Genomic DNA, 20,560 nt, shown 5'->3' on the forward strand with positions numbered 1-20,560 from the left:
GCTCCATTTGCATTTGAGGGAGTGGGAACATACAGGTGGGAAACCTTTTAAGAGTAACTTGAATACCATCTGCTTGGCTTCCATCCAAAAAAAAAATCTTGTAAGAAAATGATGTCAAAGCGATTTTTTGTTGTAAAAAGATATTAGTTGGGCTCTGAACTGGGGATAATTACAAAGCATTTCCAGAAATCTAAGGCTCCTGCTTAGTTTAAAGAGCATTAGTTTAGGTAACTTCATAATGGTTACCCATAGCTCAGGGATTACAGTCAGTGTTGGCGAGTTGTGTTGAGATTTTATGCAGCGAGTGCTCCGTGAGGTGGCTCAGCAGGTGTGTGTGTGTGTGCGCGCGTGCACGCGGTGACCAGGTCCTCGCCGGGCCATGGGGTGGCACACGGAGGACCTGCTGTCTGTCGGCCTTTTCTGTGGGTGGGAAGCTCCTGGAGCATAAGCCAGTAGTCTGATGTCCTGGGTTTTGGGCACTCCGGAGCGTTCCTTGACTCCGAGGGAGCTACTGTACTGTGCCTGCTCTCTCCTGCGGCGCCCTGGAGGGGACTCGGGGTTCCATGTGGCCACACGCTTGTGGCGTTTATACGACGGCCGAGCGAACGCACCTGCACCTTTTCTGTACTCTCTCGGCAGCGGGCGGATGGTCAGTCCGTCACCAAAGTTGTGGCTTCTGTTTTGCAGCCTGTGTACTTCCACACGTCCTTAAACCACCCTAATGTGGTAGCTGTGGTCGAGGTGGTCACCGAAGGCCGGAAGCGGGACGGCTCCCTCCAGGCTCTGTCGTGTGGGTTTGGAATTCTTCGGATCTTCGGCAACAAGCTGGAATCTCCTACCTCTGCCTCCCAGGACAAGCGGTATCTGCCTCGTTTTCTTCATCCTTGGGGGTTTCCAGCATCGTTTTGTGGAGAATTAACTGCTCATCATTGGCCATACTAGAAAGCTTTATGATGGTCAACTTGCGGTCTGTTCCTAACAGTGTGTCCTGTGGGATTAACTGTTTGCCATTTCTGAGTAAGCCAAGGAAGTGTCCCCTAGGCTGGAGCGGGCCTGGCTCAGGCCCTGGGTGTGGGAGTCGATGGAGGTGGGTGCTCACTGATTCCCGTGGGGTTTTAGGCCAGTCACCCAAACTCTTGACTCTGATTCATCATCTGGGCGTGAGAGATAATGCTACGCATGTCCTAAGTGATGTAGGGAAGGCGTTAGGGTTCGAAGCCGATGGCCAAGAAAGAATTCTTGAGACATCTTTGGTACAAAAAGCCCGGACACAGGACCTGTGGGCAGGAAGAGCTGCACCGGCATCGTGAGTGGTGGCCCATTATACACTTTCAAGTTGGGAGGGGTTCAGGGAGAGCGTAAGTCTCCAAGGAATTCGGAAGCAAGGTTTCCAGGGTCTTGAGCTATTGTTGGGAAAAGGTCATTTATTACCGTCTAATAAAACCTGAGTCATGAGACCCTTCAGATGTATATCGGTGGGCCATATGCTTGGGGGATGATTTCCAACATGTATCTTGAGGGGGATAGAGATAAAGGAGGTTTCCAAAGGAATTTTTCTATGTTAAAGTAGACTTAGAGGGTCCTGGGGGTTGGGCTAAGACTGCCTTTTGCCTTTAGCGAAGTATTAACACCGAGGCAGCTGAGTCCCTAGAGGAAGGTCACTGTGCCTGTTTCAAGGACTTGTCAATGGGCTGTAGGTAGTCATTTTTCTTCTGCCTTTGTTTCCCACATCAGTAAGGTTCCGTGGGTGCTAAATAGTATGTTCTTCACGAACAGTGTCACCCCGTCAGCTGGGGCTGAAGTTTCTGTTGTCACTCTGGGCGGGGCTTCTTAGCCTCGGCTCGCTGACATTCGGGGCTGGACTTGTCCTTACTGTGGGGGCTGTCCTTGTGCACTGCAGGGCGTCTAGAGCATCCCAGGCCTTACCCAGCAGATGCCAGAAGCACCCCTCTCCCCTCCCAGCTGTGACGATCAGAAATATCTCTGGACAATGTCCCCTGCGAGGCAGTATCATCCCTGGGTGAGAACCACTGCTCTAGATACGCAGCCTTGAGGATTCCTCAGATGTTGTCTTTTGTGGGACGCGTCAGAGATGATAAATTCCCCTGGTGTAGTGTTTCTAGCCCCTGGGCCTTGGGTGCATTGAGGCGATGCTCTCTGTGCACTGGAGGTGTGTGGCTGGGAGCTCTGGGGGCACTGGGGCTGCTGCTCGGCCCAGCTGTCTCTTTTCTGCAGAGGATGTGATTGTATGGCGTTGAGAAGGCTCTAGCAGGTGTGGGGTGAGAAGTGTGGCTGACGTTTCGGGACTGAAGGCAAGGTGCGGAGGGCTGACGTGCGCTCTGTGGGCTTGTTTTGCAGGTTGAGGCTGTATCACGGCACCCCCCGAGCCCTCCTGCACCCGCGGCTCCAGGACCCCATCGAGGGTGAGAGACGCGGCCCCCCTGGCCGGGCCTGCAGCGTTGCTTTGGGAGTCTTCCCGTCCTTCCTTCTGTCCCCCCTATAACTTTCCCAAGGGTTACCCGCTTTGAGTGCATCTTATGCTCTTTCTCAGCCTAAACCATTGTCAGCTTGGCTGATGTATTTAGCGGATTAGGGCAAAGTGTACCGTGGGCTTGGATTGTTGACACAGCGACAGGATCCGTGACACGCAGGCCTGAGGGGAGGGTGTTGCTTTGTGCGGACAGGCCCGGGAGAGGCAGCCCCGAGCCCCTGGGAGGGAGGGCTGTGGGCCTCCCAGGCTCAGGGGCAGTGGCTGTGCCCACCAGAGGAAGTAGCTGCTGTTTGTCAGCGGCCACGCCGGCACCAGAAACCTTTCACTGCAAGGTGCATGGGTTCTGTCCGGCTCGGCAAGTCCATCCAGCTGTGCCCGACTGCAGAGGACCGTCCTGCAGGGGTGCCCGCCATCCTCCTCGAGGCCCAGCAGCCGGGGGCGCCTGCCTGATGCAGAGCAGGGCTTCCTGCCGCACCTCCGTGACCCGGAGGGCCGTGTGGAGGATGGACAGGGGCGCCCGGTGGAAGCCATCTTGGAGGCCCGGGGTGGAGGCCCAGGGTGGAGGCTCGTGCTGGCCCAGGGCAGGGGTGTGGTGGGGGGGGGGTCCAGTGGTTGGAGCTGGATCTGTTTGGGAGGGTGACTTTCTGTGTCTTTGAGTTGTTGCCTGGATTCTGTGATGGGAATTTTGAGTATGCCCCATGGTCTGAGTTAAAAATCAAGCCAACCCCATCCCTTCCACTGCCTGCTGAATTTGGTGAAAATTTCACAGTAGAGGAGGGATTAGTCTGAAGCTTAATTTTACTGATAAAGATTGGCTCTTAGGTTATTTCTCAGTTGAGTCTAATCATTACTTTGCCAGCATTTTGTGTCCTGGGGCATCCTTAGGATCAGGACTTTTTTTTTTTAATTTCTTATTTTATATTAAGTAGGCTTCACACCCAACGTGGGGCTTGAACTCATGACCTTGAGATCAAGAGTCACATGCTCCATCGACTGAGCCAGCCAGGTGCCCCTGGATCAGAACCTTTTGAAGGATGTACACAACCAACACCTTGTCCTGGGGCAGCATGGGAAGGTTGTGTGGTGTGGGAGTGCCTGAGGAGGGGCCGCGTGGCTGGTAGCCCACCTCCTCATGGGCATTTCCAGAAATGTATGCATTTCTTGCCTGAATGGGCAATACATTCACATGATTCAGAATTAAAATAACATAAAAAAGCATGGAAAGGTTCATTGAGGCCTCCTCCCCCACCGCTCTGCTCCCTCCCCTGCACCTCAGGTGGCCTCTCTCAGCCTCCTGGACCCTGGGGGTCTTTGTACTGGGACAGGAGCAGAGGTGCATGTCCAGCTCTTATTTTTCCGTGAATGGTTTACCTTAGAGAAGGTCTCCTCTAGGTGCCTAGAAAGCCCCCCCTTCTTCGCACAGCCGTGCTGGTGTGGACGGCGGCCCATTTGCACCTGTGCCCACGCAGCTGTGGGTTGAACTCCCAGAAGCTGCGGTGCTGGGCCTGGGGGCTAGTTTGTAACATTTCTCCTGTTTGCCAACCAGCCACATGGGAGGGGGCCTTTCAGGGCATTTAAAATTTTAAAGTAAGCAGACTACATGTTTGTAGTGGTTAGGTATGAAAAACATAGTTTTCATTAATTTCTTTTTCTAATGAATGCAGTAGGTCATATTTAGTTCTTTTATCATGAAATCACGTAGTTTGCCTCAGGAGGTGGTGAGGCTCCTGTCAGTGGAAGAAATCAAGCCCAAGCAAGACTCTTTGGTGGGGATGAGTAGAGCGCATGTCCCTGGTCCCTCTGAACCCCAGGGCCCTGTGATTCTGGGCTCTGCCTCTTGTACCCCAGTTTCTGTGGGTGCTGTTCCCTCCACCTTCCGGAGCTCTGTGTCTGGGCCTTTCTCAGCTGCTGCTTTCTCCAGGATGCTCTCCCTCATCCACTTCTCCCTAGCTCACTGTCCGCTATCCGCACCTTTCCGGGGGTTCGATCCCGTTCTCCCTTGTGCTATGGGTATTGGTGTGTTTGTGTCTTGGGTGCCCCAGCAGAGCGTGTGTCCTTGAGGGCAGGGCTCTGTCTCAGAGGATGCTGCCCCCAGGGCCTAGTCCTGCTGCCCCGTGGGAGACGGAGGCCGGCTGGGGCCCAGGTGCCTTCTAGCCCCACCCGATGATGGGGAGCAGGCAGTGCCTGGACTTCACCACTCGGGGGTGGTGGGGGGGGAGGTGAGCAGGAGAGATTTTGTTAAGTTGCATTAAAAACAAGTATCTCTGTCACTGCAGTTTTAGCAGAGTTACTAAGGATTGATTCTTTTTTGCTTTTTGGGCTGAACTAACAGAACAATTCCCCTTTCTCCATGGAAAAATACATTTCCTGTTTGTGGTGTTTCTTTCTTAGATGCTCAGTTTATTGGCTGGTTTGACCGAGAGGGCCTTTGGTTCCAGCTGTACATAGGTGTTTTCTCCCCCAGAAAACAGACACATGACCCTGCTTGAGAGCTGTAGCCTGCAGTATGTCCTGAGGCCCCACCCGCTCCTGGAGCCTGTGTTCCACCTTCTTCCCGAGAACCTTCTGGTGTCTGGTCTGCAGCACATACCCGGCCTCCTTCCAGCTCACAGAGAGAAGGGTAAGGGCTGCTCTGTCTCTCTCCGTTTGGTGAGTCTGCACTATTTGATGCTCAGACCTTGCAGGGATCAGGCTCTGTGGTGGGAGGTGGGCTGGGCATGGCTAGGCACCCTCAGCAAACAGCCTGGTAGGGGTGGTGGTGGGAGGGGCAGAGGGGGAGGAGGGGAGGGGAGGGGAAGGGAGAGGAGCAGGGCGATGCCATCTCTCTTTGTAGTCCCTTCTGAGCAGTGTCTCACATCCCTCAAGTCACTTCTGTTTCCTTCTCTTGGGAAATGCTTTTGTAAGACAAATAGTTCATGTCTTTATGACCAAGGTCAGGAAAACCACTGTTGCTAGTTCTCAGCCTTACTGGACCATATCAGGGGCTTGATTACTGTTATTTTTAAATTGTGGTGAAATAGAACATAAATTTACTATTTTAATCATTTGTAAGTGTGCAGTTCAGTGGCAGCAAGTACTTTCACCTCTTGTACAACCATCACCACCATCCACCTCCAGAGCTTTCTCATGTCCGCAGACTGAAACTCTGTCCCCCCTAAATAACAGCCCCCACATCCGCTCCCCAGCCCCCGGCCACCACCATCCTGCTTCCCGTCTCTGTGAATGTGACTCTCCGGGCCCCTCCTCAGTATTGCCCCTCCTGGGACTGGCTTGTTGCACTCGGCCCCATGTCCTCAAGGTCCATCCTGGACCACATCTTTATCCACTTGCCTGTCCACGGACACTCGGGTGGTTCTGCCTTTCGGCTGTCGTGCGTAACGCTGCTATGAACGTGGGTGTGCGGTGACTTATGTTTGAAAACTGAAGTCCACGTGCAAGCCTCATGGCTCTGTCTTGGTGTGTTTTAGAACTAGGTTCTCCAGCGGTGGGTTAGGGACAACGCCTTCACCGCCCGGAGGTCACCGCAGAGGTGTGCTCTGCTCTCAGGCCTGCTGACAGGTCTTGACCTGGGCCTCACGCTCCCTCTGGGCCCTTTCGGAGGCTTTTTGTCTGACCTGAGGAATCCAGGAGAAGGGGCCTCACCAGTCCTTTCCCACTGGCTTTGCTGGAACCTCTCGTCTGGGGTGGGCTCCCTCCCTGTTCTGTTCTGGGGAGAGCAGGATTGGGTGTGGGTATGACTTAGAACAGAAACACTCAAGACCCCAAAGAAAAGAGGTAGCTCAGCTCCAGTATGAGAATGTTTTCAGTAACAGCGTCCTTGCATATGACTTGGAGTTCTGGTCCATGCTGGGATGCAGACATTGTTACCTGAATCCGGGAATTTCTGGGATGGGCCTGCGGTGGTTGTCACTATCACGAGGTCACTGTTTCACCAGTGTTCCTGAGTGGAGATGATGATACACGAGAAAGGATAAGTTAACGATGAACAGGACAAGTCCGAGGAGGGGTCCCAGCTTCGGATCTGCCGTGGCTTACGAAGCTCCACCCCCCCCCCACCACAGCCCCACATGGGAAGTCTTCTCCCCCTCGGTCATTTGCCTGTGCCCTCTTGCGAGGGAAGGAGGGGTCAGACAGGGAGACAGAATGCTGCATGGTCATCGCCATTGACATTGAAACCAAAATGACAACCTTGCATCTGGTGCTGAGACCTCGGCCCCCTAAGTACTGCTGTGCTACGTGCTGATGTCCAGATCCTAGGTGTGCACCTGCTTTCAAGTCAGCTTCCGGAAGTCTTTCTGACCTGGGCTTCTGGGTGGGCAGACAGTGGTTGGGGCCTGAGGTTTGTCCATCATTCTGTGACTTGCCAGTGGGGTCGGTAGAGCTGCAGATCAAACCTGGAAGTACCGTAGCTCGTCTGTGGGCTGCTTCAGGGTCACTACTGGAGCCAGAAGGGCAGCTCCGAGGGCCCCGAGTTTGCTCTTGTATCTTATGTCGGTCTGGGGAATCAAAGGGGCCAGGTACAGACCAGGGCATTGATTCCAGCGCCTCACCCTTAAAGATCATGTCTTCAGAAGCAGTCTGAATCCTGGTGGCTTCCTGTCCCCCCCCCGCCCCCAGTGGAGCGGCCTGTTGGTCACTGGACACTTACTGGATGCAGGCAGTGTCTGAGAAATTGCAACCCTGATAACAGTTTATGTTGTTTAAAAGCTAATGACCAGGGACCCTGGGAGTAGAGCCGTGACGTGCTTGGGCCGGCGAGCGCTGACTTCAGCGGGCGGGAGCGCACTCCCTCTTCTCGGGAAGAGACGATGGGAACGCAGCTTCTCACCAAGTCCCCCGGTGACCATCTGAGAGAAGAAACCCATTTTGCTCTGTCTTCCCCTGACTTGCGGCTCGCCAGGCTGATCTATGGCTCGCACTGGGCCTGCTGTCTGTGTTATAAATCCTGCCCAGGCTTTCAGGCTTTTGTGACTCACTCTTGGAAAAGGGTTTCTCTGCTGAATAATATTTTATAGCCCTGAAAGGGCCAAGGCAGGGGCCGTGGATTTCACTTGCAGTTTGCAGAGGGTCTGATTTTATTTTGGGGCCGTATGGGGACATGGATATTTGTTCATTTGTAAAATGCCACCATACAGGAGGATTGAGTTGTTTTTAACTGAAATTTTTATCGAGGTCACTCTAGATTCTCATGTGGTTTTAATAAATAATGCCTAGAGACTCTGTGTGTCCTTTGCCCAGTTTCCCCCAAATTGTAATGCAAGGTCACGGCCAGGATACGGACATCGACACGTCACCAGCCTCCCCCCCACCCCCTACTTTGACTCATCTGTGTGAGGACTGACTTTTGAAGAGTAATTTTCAACCCGGGAGTGACTGGAAATGACCGGTCCTAGCTGTGGCCCCTCTTGGCGGTTCCCTGTCACTCCCCAGAAGGAAGGCAGGCCTTTGTCCTCGAGCGGCTCTTAGAGGGAAGCTCTCCGAATCGGTCCAGATTAACAGGTCCATCATCTCTTCCTGCAGCCAGGAAATCCATGCAGCCTCCCTAATGTGGTCTTCTCTTCCTCGCTTGGTTCTGACCTTTTTACTTGCTTCGGTTTGACAGGCCTGGACGGCTGTGTCAGCACCAGGGTAATTGCTCACATGCTCCTGAAGCTGCTTCTTGCAAGGAGAGCCCCGTGCCCTGCTTAGAGCAACTCTCCATGCTGGGGCTCCTTGGCCCGCTCTCGTGGCCACAGATCTGCGTGCCAGTCATGTGCCCGGTGGCGTGCTGCTGCCTCTGTCATTGTGTGGGGTGGTCTGGGGGGATCGGGACCAGGAAGATTTCTCTCGTTTGGGAGAAGGCTCAGATCGCTCATCCTGCGTTGGAGCAGGCACAGAGCTTTGCATAAAGTAGCTGAATGCATTGAAAACTTAGTCGTAAATATGAGTGGGAAGCCCGTTTTCTAGAACTGGACCTGAAGGCCAGGGGCCAGTGCCAGGACTGAATGGAGTGCCAGGGGAGGCTTCCTGGGTAGATGCTCAGGGGGGTGTAGGGGTCCTGGGCCCACTTCCTCACAGGGCTGCTAGTGCTGGAGGAAAGCGGAGGACCTCACGCTCCCCCAAGCCTGCCGACACCATACAGGCATCTGAAGCGGCCGGAACACTTGGCCACAGCCCCCCGCCGGGGGCTTGGTGGGAGTGAACTGTGGACTGGCAGCGTCTGGGAGTGGGCATGGCCTCCGGGGAGACCTGAATGGAAGCTCGGTCTTCTGTGCCCGTGTCCACAGGCCGCCATCCATGGTTTGGATGGCTGCGGTGCTTCAGGGGGAGTCCCCGGAACCGTGGCTGGCAGCGGCGTGTGCCCGGCAGAGAGGCAGAGAAAGGCTGCTGTCCTTGTGTCTGTCCTCCATGACCATCCTCCTCACACGGAGCCTTCGATGAGTTTCTTCCCTGACCTGCAGACTCGCTTCACTCTGACCTCTTCTTTGTGGTTTGAACACCCACCTCAGTGACGTGCGTCCCCCACCCTTCCCTCCTTGCTGCCTCCCCCTGGGGTCCCTTCATTTGGTTTAACCGAGTGGCTGCTCCATCCTGCAGGCCCACTCATGTGGACGTGCCCCTGAAGCGGCCTTTGCCATCAGCCCTCCCATCCTGGGCCGGGCACTGGGTCCAGGCCCTGCTTCCTCATCTGTTAAACCAGAGCTCGGCAGAGCTGTCTGGAGAAGTGTTTTGTCGGAACTGTGTGTCCACTGGTCTGCCCCATAGTGGCCTGTTCTGGTTGGTGTCCCATGTGGTCCTCCCGAGTCGCTGCCCAGGAGTCCCCTGAGGTGCTCCTTGGAAATGCTGCTTCCCCCACGCCGGCCTGCTGTTACAGGTCGGACAGCATCCAAGCACCTCAGCGGCTGTGGGGCGCATCTCTCAGGCTCCCCGGGGCCACTCGGGTCCTTGCCGGGATTCACCTTCTGGATTGGCCCATGTGGGCGCGGGTTGCGGGTAGGCAGGGGTGGTGGTGGGGTGGCAGGAGCAGAGCTGGTGCCCGCCCTGTGTGAGCTCCAGGTGTAACCTGACAAAGGTAATTTTCAAGGAAAGTCCTCCCTTCCAGACTCACTCCCCAGGGAACCGCCCCAGAGCAAAGCACTGCTCCAGGTTTGGCTTATGCCTTATATCCCTAAACGGGTTCATCCATCCTTGGGTTTGTCTGTGATTCATCTGTGGATCTGCGTGTGCCGCCCCGAGCCTGGGAGAGGGCATAGTGCGGGACTCTTAGTGGAGCGTTCATATCTTGGATGGACTGAAGCAAGGGCGGATGTGTCCTCCCACACAGCCATCAAAGGCAACAGGGGTTTTAGAAACGCTCAGACTCCTTTCGAGGACTCTTGCCTGGGGCGCCGTCAACCTCATCTCATTCGGTTGTCCCTCTTACAATGCTGTTTGTCGGGTGAGGTGCGTTCTGATGAATCAAATGCCCTTCCAGGAGAGTTGCATCCCGGGAAGGCTGTGGGACCCTGTTAGGACCTCGTGGGGGGGCTCGTTGGGCCTCTGGGGGGGTGCTTCTTTTTTTTTTTAATGCTTTTTTAAAATTTTTTATTGTTATGTTAATCACCATATATTACATCATTAGTTTTTGATGTAGTGTTCCATGATTCATTGTTTGTGCATAACACCCAGTGCTCCACGCAGAACGTGCCCTCTTGAATACCCATCCCCCAGGCTAACCCATCCCCCCACGCCCTCCCCTCTAGAACCCTCAGTTTGTTTTTCAGAGTCCGTCCTCTCTCATGGTTCGTCTCCTCTGGGGGTGTTTCTGAGCACTTCCCTAGAGGATGTCACTACAGGGAGTTCTTGCCTGTTCTGTGCCTGTAAACCCCATTTTCTCAGCAGTGCATGTGTGGGGGTCCCCGAGGGAAGGGGGTCCAGTTTCCTGTAGGAGCAGTGCTGTTTCTGGGGATTGCATTCCCATCCACAGGCTTGGCAACAAACATGGGAAAGCTAGCCCCAGTCGCAGAGCATGAGGGCCAGGAGTCCCCCCTGGTGGTCAGCTCTGCCGAGGTTCCGTTAGCCCTGGCCGCTGAGGTTGGGTGGTGGAATGAACGGGGTGACACTTCAGATGGTGAAGCTGCTCTGAGGGGGATGTGGGAGTGGTCAGGGGAGAGGCTCTGCGTAAAATGGGGACATTCTTGGGACCTGCCCCTGGAGATGCATTTGGGGAGCAGAGGAATGGGCTGGTGAAGCTCAGTGCCGAGAACTTAGGAAGCGCTGAGCCCCAGGACCTGTTGTTCTTTCTTCACGGGATACTGTCCCCTGCCGTGGCCACCCTGTGGCCGCCTTTCTGCTCGGGAGGCCATTCTCCAGAGCCTGTGCCTCTCACAGGACATGGCCTGGAGAAAGCCGCCGGATGCCACCCAGTCCTGCCCTGCCTCTTGGACCCCTCAGGATCCGGACGCTTCTACCCAGCGCAGATGTGGCTCCTCGGTCTCGTCTTCTGGTGGAAAAACTGTCTTTCCTCTCCCTGTCTGACTTCTGTGTGTGGGACTCACTTCTCACCTGTCTGTGAGACCAGGGTCGTGACTCTTTGTTACTGCTAATGGCTCTGGGCCTGGGGCCACCTTATCATGGGGGCGCTGTGCAGAGCCTGCTTCCTGCCCGGACTGGGCCTCTTCCAGAGGCACTGGGCTCCGCCACCTTCCGGACTCCCGGTCTGGCTCCTGTTCCTGCACTGTTGCCCCTTGAGCTGTGGAACCAGACGGACTCATCCCCAAGGGAAATCGGTCTGGGAAATGGCCTTTGCCCACCACGGTTTTAGTTTCTGTATACGGCTGATTGGTGAGGGCGGGTAGGTTCCCTGTGGGATGGGCTGTGGTCCCAGCACATGTGCAAGTCTGTCTGTCTGTCTCTGCTGCCGCCCCCGTCTCTCTGAGGGCTGGCATCAGCCGGCGCCCCAAGCCCTGCCTGAGTCCACTGCTCCCAGCACGTCCCGTCCTTGCTACTCATGGATTCTGTATTCGCGAATCCACTCACTCCCTGAAGTTCTCACAGTGCTTTTCCTGGTTTCGTGGACATGTGCTCAGCAGCTTAAACATGTGAGTCTCCCTCACGCTCATTCCTGTGAGTGGGGCGGCCTGGGGCACATCACTTAGCACGTCTGAGCCCCGATTCTCTTGTAAAATAAAGAGAATAGAATGTACAGGGATGAGCCGTGCTGAGGGTTTAGGATTAGTCTGGTGAGATGTGTGTGTGTATGTGTGACTCTGTGTTCGTGGCCGCTTTATGGAGCACACCGTGGATGGTATTAGCTCTGTCGCTGCAGCACCATCCTGGCTTCCACAGCCGAGGAGACCGAGGTTTAGAAACTGGGGTTGGCCCCCAGATCCTGGCCCCAGAGTGCACGTGACCACCTCGGTGTCCTCCCTTGTTTCAGGACACGCGGTTCCTTCCCGCCTGCCGGGGAAGAGTCCTCAGCCCTCCCCCGCAGGCGGTCGTGTGGGCCAGGCTGTCTTCTTCCTGCGGATGACAGTCCCCGCTCCTTCCTTCTCTGTGTCCAGAGGGTCATGCTGCCCTGCCTCTTCTTTTCTGGAATCCCCCGTGAGCAGTCCCCAAACTGCTGGGTGGCCCGTGGGCCCGTGGGCGGGGAGACCCTGGTGCCAGGGCCGGTGGTCCTGCAGCTGCGGCTTGTGGCTCCTTCGAGCCCGGGGGGGACGCTCCTGGGGGGGACGCGCCCGGCTTTAGCTCCGTCTCTTACCTCTTCTCTCCTCCTCCTCTGGTGGAAGGTCTTAAGTCAGGACAGGCCTTGGACCCTTGCTGGACCATTTCATGGAAGGTTGGACTTGTGTGTTTCTGTTCTTTAAAGAAACACTGTGGTAACATAGCTGTAGCGTGACATTTATTGTTTTAACCATTTAAACCGTGCAGCGGGGGCAGGAAGGGCATTCACACCACTGTGCAGCCGTCGTCACCATCCACCTCCACACGCCTCATCGTGCAGAACTGCAGCTCTGCCCTGGGAGACGCTCGCTCCCTGTCCCTGTCCCCCACCCCTGCTGCCCACCCTTCCACTTTCTGCCTCTGATTTTACCGCTTTAAGTACTTCTTGTGAGTGGAACTGTCCAGTATTTGCCCTTTTTGTGACTGTCTCATGTCACTGAGCACAATGTCCTCAAGGTCCATCCAGGTGCCAGAATTTCCTCCCTTTTTAAGGCTAACATTCTCTGTGTGGATTGACCACATTTTTCTTACCCGTTCGTCTCTTGATGGACATTTGGGCTGTGACATTGAACTTTTGGCCGTGGTGAGTAACTATACCTGCATTTTGCGTGGGCTCTGATTCATCCATGGAGCAGCTTAAACACTTCTTTTTAAATTCAGAAAGGAATGTGCAAAATTTCTTAGAGGCATATGCATATTTGTGAACTATGCAGAATCTAACGCATATTTGTGATGGGGAAGGTGTGGAAAACCATAAAGAAGGAAATAAAGTCATCTGTGATTACTTCCCATACATATCCTTGCATACATGTAAATGCATAGGTTTTCAAATAAAATTGGCATTAAATGATCTAACACACAGTGTTATGTGTATTGTTTTCACCTACAATATTATGATTCTTTTTCAGTCATTAAATAATCTCTGACAATATGGGTTTTGTTCTCATTTTATGAGGAGGCACAGTAATTGGCTCAACATTCCCCTATTGGTGAGCATTTTGTTGTTTCTTATTTTTTCGATTATAAATAATGTTTAATGAGTATTCTTGCACATGATGTTTTGCCTCCACGTTTGATTAATTTTGCTGAATAGCTTCAAAACGTGGAATTAGTGGGGCAGAAGGTGGCAGAGGGTGTTTTTAGGGGTCTTGGTGCACGCAGAGGCAAAGTCAGAAGCGCCTCTGGCTGCAGGCTTACCTCCCGACAGAATGACCTATGGCTCTCACTGCCGCTCCCTCTGCGCCGAGTCTCACGCCAATTCTTTCCTTTCTCTAACTTCGGAATCCGCTCTTAAAGTCTAAGATTTTGTACCTTAATTCTTATGTGTAAAAGCTTGGGGAGAGACAGAGGACAGCAGAGCAGTGATGGGGATAGGAGGGCAGAGCCTGCGGGTTGTGTGCTCGCGGGGAGGCGGTTGGCTTGGCCTTTGTCCTGCCTTGGCGCCGGAGCCTGGTGGGGAGGGCCCTGTGCAGACCTGACAGCACCCCTCACAGCCGAGTGTTGATGCACCTGCTCTGCGCTGGGCACTGAGCTGTGTGCCAGGAGCCACCGTCCCCTTCTGTCCTCATGGAGCTTTCAGTCGGGGCTGCTCCCCCCCAACTCCCCCCAGGATGGGGACTTTTCTCTTGTGGTGTCAGTCCAGACGGTGTTTTTGCTTGTTGGCTTAATGTGCTCTTGAGTATTTCTGCATGTTTCCAAATGGTTCAAGGTAAACGTACAAAAATAAGAAATGGCATCATTGGCTGTGTTCTTGCTACAGAGGAAGTCAGTGATAAAGGGAAACCAAGCTGATAGGAACAGATGTTACCCTGCATTCTATAATCTGTGTTCTTTGGATTGCTGAATTATAAAATGTGTTCCTGGAGGAGGGTTGGGGGAGGAATCGGGCTGTAAATGAAACCGGGGCTTGTTTAATCAGCTTGGCGTCTCGTTGTGAACGGAGGTGGGTTCTGATTCAGCCTTCGGTCTGAATTCTGTGCCTGTGGTCTCTTCTCTTCCTGGAGGGCCTAGCACCACGGCCTGGACCTCGGTGGGTGAGAGCCCCTGGATGCTTCTGATGGTCCTGTCCCCATGGATACCTTCCATGAGCCCCCTTGTTGTTTCAGGGGACGCCCTCCGAAAGCCTCGCCTTCAGAAGTCTGTCACGTGGTACTTGGATGATTTATTCTTCACGCTGTATCCTTCCCTTGAGAAGTTTGAGGAGGAGCTTCTGGAACTCCTTATCAGCGATCACTTCCGGGAGGTACTGTCTTATGTCGCAGAACTTACTCTGAATGTGGAGATGCGGGTGGGGCAGGGCAGAGGTGGGGAAGCTGCCGGCCACTGATACCGCCAGGGTGGACCGTCCAGCCCCCGGTGACGCGGTCCTGCCTGCTTCCTCTTCTGGTGGCTTGCGAGAGACGTCTAGCCCTTTGTCTTAACTTTGGTGTGACGCGGGTTTTGTTCCCTCGATACCCTAACATTAGTTTTGTTATATTTTAGAACAGTCTTCATTTAAAAGTAAATTAAATCACCAAATGAGCATAGGGAAACCAATAAAACAGTCTGCATTTTGTCTCAAAATGTCTCAAAGACATTAGGCTCATTCCAAGGACATGACTAGAAGTAGAAGTCTTAGTCATTTTACCCCAGCAGACCCGGTTTCCGTGAAGGGGCCCCCGTCACAGCGTCCAGTTCTGCCTGCCTGTGTGGCACATTGCCATAAACTCCTGGCTGTCACAGGCCACAGCTTGTCCCCACTTGGCCTTTGGACAGGTAGCTCACTTTCCTGTATGTTCTGTGTCTGGACCCTTGAGTGGCTCCGCTCAGGCTTCAGGTCTCAGGGCAAACCCGACCGACCTGACAGCCACCTGAGTGTGCTGCTGAGGCCGGGGCCCCTTCCTCCACCAGGCTCTGTCTGTGTGTCACCCTGCTTCCTTTCTCCAGGTGCTTGACTCTCTCCGAGAGCACCTGGTTTCCTTACCTGTTCATTGCTCTATTATCAGTCCCTCTGTGGAGTATTTGTACCAGGAGGACAGGGTCATGGTTGGGTTCACCGTTGCACCCAAAGTGCATCAGTATCAGCCCATTGCAGGCCTTTAGTAACTCTCAGTCGTGACAATGAGTGGTTCCATCAGTAGGTACCCATCCTAGCAGTCTTTGAAGTGAGCAAGGTCTTAGTTACACATATGCGCGCACACACACACCTACACGCACACACGCACGCATCGATGAGATGGACTTTTTTTTGCTCCCTACCCATTTTTGATAAGGTAGTTCCATATGATGTCTCGTGTGAAATAGAAACACAGATGCTTTAGGACTATCATTGTTGAATTTTATGTATTCCCATAAAGATCACTTTATTATGTATTTTTACTAATTTGTATTTTTGTTCCTATCCAACTGGTAGCTACTCCGTTACCTCCATCACTCTGTTTTCATTACTCAGAGACTAATAGGCTGAATTTAGGTCTGTTCAGCTTGATTAATGGGCAATGAAGAAAACTTGAAGATTCAGGAATCATTTTGCCACAATCACATAATTTAATAAACAGTAATCGCCTGGAGGACTGTCCTTGCTCATTTGTTAAAGTCCCTGTACATTTTTTTCTTAAGATGAAACACTTTAATATCCAGCGATCACTTTGGGGCAGATTCCGTGTTTATTGGTTTATGACTTACTGCATAAATATGCTCCCTCTCCCTGCTGCCTCTTTGGCTCTAAGCCTCCAGTGTCTGAGGCACTGGAGGGCAGAGGCACCTTGGGGGCCGTGGGCTCCTGCACTCTGGGGCCCCGGGTCCCCTGTTGCTCATCTGCTGCATCTTGAGAATTGAGCTCAGCCATGGAAACCTGAACAAGAGTTTGGTCTTCCAGGGGGAGGGTGTGTCGGCGTGTATTGCCCTGAGAAGTGTATGCCTGAGATGGCTGTTACAGTTTCTTCTCTGCTTGCCTCTCCCTTGGGAGCTTCTGCCCTTCTGCCCAGGGACTTACTCTGGGTGACGTGTGCTTTCCTAGGGGGGCATTCCACTAGATGGCAGCGCGCTGGAGATCTTGGAGCGCCGCCTGTGCGTGGGCGTGCACAATGGTCTGGGCTTCGTGCAGAGGCCGCAGGTGGTGGTGCTGGTGCCCGAGATGGACGTGGCCTTGACGCGCTCTGCCAGTTTCAGCAGGAAAGTTGGCTCCTCCTCGAAGGCCAGGTACTCTCCCCAGGGTGTGAGGTGTGGCCCCGTGGAATTGGGAGGTACGAGGGTGCACATAAGCGGGGATCAAAACGAAATGGAGCTGTTTTTGCGTGTGAAGTGTACACTCGTCTGCCTGGGCTTCTCCCCTGGTGCCTTTGTTTCCTCTCGCTGGCTTATACCCATTAGGAGCAGACCTCGGTATTGTCTGGTTGGAAAAATCCTGATTTGTGCTGTGACAGTTCTGGAGTTAGCATGACAGGTGCCTCCAGCTGTGGCTGCTTAGGGTCTGAGGGGACCCTGGCATACTTTCCTCCCACTGGGCCTGCGATCGGTGTCTCATACAGTGGAGAACCAGCAGGCAGGAAGTTCTGCTGTTCTGTTCAGTCCTGTATTCCCAAGTCAGAATCAGAGACCCCTCCGAGGGGTGCCACGTGCGAAGCTGGGCAGAGGCTGGCCCTGGAGGATGAGCCTCCCTGGAGACCTGGCCGTATTGTCCGTCCTCCTGACATAAGCTCTGGCGATTTGGAACGAGTGTTGATTGAGGCACCTAGAAAGGCTCGGGTTTGGGAGCTCCCTTGGGGGCCAGACACACAGCAGAGTCAGCGGCATCGCTGGGGGCACTTGCCGTCACTGCCTAACCCGCCACTGCTCTGTGTTCTTGACCCAGCTCTGGAAACCAGGCTCTGGTTTTGAGAAGCCGCCTCCGACTGCCTGAGATGGCCCGTCACCCTGCGTTTGCCATCGTCTTTCAGCTGGAGTATGTGTTCAACAGCCCTTCCGGAGCGGACGGCAAGGTGAGAAGGGCCCGGGCCTCCGTGCCCTGAGGATAAACAGAGTCGCCACCGATGTTGTTTCTGTTAAAGCAGTGTAATTATTGATCATCGGCAGTGTGGATAACAGGTGTAGCGTGGGATCATAGAAATTGCCTCTTGCCAGTGATAGCTTTGTTAGTCATTTCCCGTCTGTATGGTAATAAAATGTTCTGCTGGCGGATGGTAATCAGTAGTTCAACAGGCATGCATAATAGCCTTAATTCACAAATATCAAATCGATAATTATTGTGAAAAATGAGTCTACTCTAATGTATTTTTCATATGATATTAAGTACAGTAAAGCTTGAATCTGCACAAGTGATAAATGTTTTCTCACAGTGAACTTTGTGTGTCTGTATCATAACCAAGTGTCTCTAAGGTTCAGATGGAAGAAATACAGTTGACCCGCGAGCAACACAGGTTTGAACTGCGTGGGTCCACTTACAACCAAAAAAGATTTTTTTGTAAATACAGTACTTTAAGTATATTTTTTTTCTTACGATTTTCTTAATGACATTTTCTTTCCTCTGGCTGACTTTACTGTAAGAATAGAGCATATAATACAAACCGCATACAAAATATGGGTTAACTGTTCCTGTTACTGGTCAGGCTTCTGGTCAACTGTAGGCTGTTAGTAGTGACGTTTTTGGAGGACTCAGAAGTTACACGCAGGCTTTTGACTGTGCGGGGGTTGGTGTCCCTCAGCCCCGTGTTAGGGTTCAGTGTATAGACATCATTTACATCACTGATGGAGATTCTTTGGAAAACTCAAATCATGCTATACGTAAGATTCGGTTTTCTGTTTGAAAAAGCAAATGTCAGTTTAACATGTAAATTAAAAATAAAAGGATGACAAGGCATCTTCCGTGGCAGTCGGTCGGCCAGTGTTGCTGCGCCGCTGATGGAGGACCAGGACTGAGAATGGTTTTGGGGTGAGCCTTAGGAAGGGGAAGGGGGTGCCGAGTGGGGGTGCTGTTTCATTTTCTCATCTGCTCTCTGCTGTCTGCACCTCAGGTCGGTGTAATTCAGAGTCCTGACCAGGTGAACAGATCTAGAGGCAGGTGTTCTGATTATGGCTGAACACACTGTCACCATCGTTTTAATTAAGCTGTTGTTCCCGGCTCTGCTTTTCTTTATTTATTACCAGAAATTGCAGCTGGAATGCAACTGTGTGTGAGTGTGCCTGGCTGCGTGGGGTGGGCACCCCGGGGCTTGGGTCGGGGACTCTGCCAGGAGGGAGGGGCTTCGGGGCTGGCCCACCCGGCACTGCTCCTCGGAAGGAGACATGGAGGGAGCCAGCCAAGTGGCCCTTGGGCCTGGTGCCCTCCGCGTCTCGCGTACGTGTAGAGAGTGTTCCCTACAGAATGTTAAATTACAGTTTGCTTGCGATTACAGAGTCTGTACGCAGAAACTGATGTGTCTCACGTGACACTTTGTTATTATTTAACTCTTCCCTGAAATGCTTAACCAGCGCCGGTGGTTTTACCATGTGTTCCTGCTTCACGGAGCCTTTGGGGCGCGGTGTGTAATAGCTCATCGGTTCCCGGGGGTGCAGAGGTTTCTCCTAAACACAGTATTGGATTCCGTTGTACGGCCATCAGCTGTGCTTTCTTCAGCGCAGTCTGTAAAGGGGGGTCCTGGGCCGGTCCCAGGTCCCTGTCTGCCATGTGCGTGGAGCAGCGGGGGGCCACACGACCGGGGGGCAGGCCTGAGTCGGACAGGTCTCCATGTTGGAGGGGAGGGCACAGGGGTGTTGCCAGCCCTCGTCCTTCCCTGGGAGTGTCCGTGTGTCAGTGGGGGCGTACCCGGGTTGTGGGGGCGGACAGGCCACAGCCAGCAGGCCCTGGATCCCTCTGCGGGCAGTCGTGGAGCGCGCTCTTCACTTGCATCCCACCTGCAAGTCTTTCTCCCTTTCTTTCCCTGTGTGAGAGCTTCGTACGATGGACACTCCAAACGTAAACTGAGGCAGACCGCATAGTAAAATGAACCAGGTAGCTCAGCGGTTGCCAACTGCATGCACAATCCTGTTTTGTCCATACCATCTCCCACAACCTGTTCTGATGTATTTCCAAGCAAATTCCAGTCATCGTCTGCTTAGATTACTGTGAACCTTGTGGCACGTATGACTTTTCTTCTTTTAACCTTTTTGTTTTGGAAAATTTCAAATATGAAGGGAGAGAGAAGCCTGTGTTGGACCCGGCGGGGTGCCCGGCCGCGCCCCTCTCGGCCCATGTCGCTCGGTCCTTGACAGCCCGTCGTTGCCTCTGTGAACGGTCTGTACGTGTCTCCGAGCGAGGGGGCTGCTGCAGTACCGTCATCACACCCGAAACACTGCATCACTCAATGTCCAGTCAGCCTGCGCGCACGTTCCTCAAGTACTTTACAGAATCAGAAGTAGAAGAGCCAAAAACATAAACGAAATTCTCTTTGGAAAATGATTTCTGAACCAAGTCTTCCGCACAAGGGGGGCGGCCATGGTGCCGAGACCTGTTCTCAAGATGTGTTCCTTATGTCTTGTGTTCTTTTATTCCTAACACTTGAAGAAACAGAACGGGCCCATGTCGCCCACGCTTCGGACCAGGAGCCAGAAGCCTCAGACTCCTGAGGCCCTTTGTGAGGCTGGCCGCCTTTAAGCGGTAAATGGGGAGAAACCATTCGGCTGCAAGCGTATCCAGTTTACACCCGGTCACCTGAGTCTGAGAGAAGGTTTTGGGTCCCGAGTATTTTGGTAGTCATTAACAACAAACTAGAAAGACTGTTTTGAGAAGACACGCTCTTTATTGGTAGGTAATCTGTTGTGAAGTTTTTGCATCTTTTAGTTAGCCAGGGCTTTAGTAAAGCCCTTTGTAATTCATCTTTGGGTTGGCTGTGAAGAGCCAACGGAAGCACTTCTTCCCTTCTGGGAATTAGAGTACGTGGGGACAGTGCGCCCGCATTAGGCGGCCCCTTTAGAAACACTGGAAGCGGCAGAGGTGCCGGCTCCATTGGTGTTTGCTGATGGTTAGTGCTGATGAAGCGGACTCCCTAGATCGTAAGAGTGACACAGAGTGAAGGTAGCTGTGAAAACAACCACACCCAGAGTCTTCTGCATTTTTATGTGAGAATAAGTGCACATCCCCTGGGGGCTGCCAGGGGTCAAAACAGTCCTTTTTGTGGAGTCACATAGCAAAATAACTTCCAAATCTCTAGAAGGTTAACATTAGCTAATTTATCATTTATGTATTTTCTAGTGTTCTTTGGACAAAACAAGTCCATATAACAAAGATTGGAGTGCTTGCCAGGTGCCTGGGACTCCTCAGAGCTGAATATTTTGATGTTCTGTATTTGGCACATGAGTATCATGCCTTGATTTATTCTGAAAATGATGTACATTTAAACGTTTAGAACTTGGAAATATAGATGTCTTGAGGGT

General features: G+C 53.0%; 1 protein-coding gene across 6 annotated transcripts in view; it reads left to right on the plus strand.

Annotated features, from left to right (window-relative positions):
* Positions 1-20,560, plus strand: part of NPHP4 (nephrocystin 4) — a 111,794-nt gene that overhangs the window by 18,389 nt on the left and 72,845 nt on the right. For 5 of the 6 annotated variants that reach the window (XM_025856316.2, XM_073903435.1, XM_073903438.1 and 2 more), the window contains exons 4-9: positions 688-860; positions 2,359-2,423; positions 4,956-5,111; positions 14,278-14,414; positions 16,170-16,351; positions 17,004-17,130. In XM_025856316.2, coding sequence (XP_025712101.1) covers positions 688-860; positions 2,359-2,423; positions 4,956-5,111; positions 14,278-14,414; positions 16,170-16,351; positions 17,004-17,130 — 840 coding nt within the window. Of the gene's footprint in view, positions 1-687; positions 861-2,358; positions 2,424-4,882; positions 5,112-14,277; positions 14,415-16,169; positions 16,352-17,003; positions 17,131-20,560 lie in introns of those variants that run through there. The other variant, XM_073903439.1, reaches the window with a different exon arrangement.

This window comes from Callorhinus ursinus, unplaced genomic scaffold (genome assembly GCF_003265705.2).
Source record: "Callorhinus ursinus isolate GAN/ISIS: 27379988/994484 unplaced genomic scaffold, GSC_fseal_2.0 scaffold18, whole genome shotgun sequence".
Taxonomy (NCBI): Eukaryota; Metazoa; Chordata; class Mammalia; order Carnivora; family Otariidae; genus Callorhinus; species Callorhinus ursinus.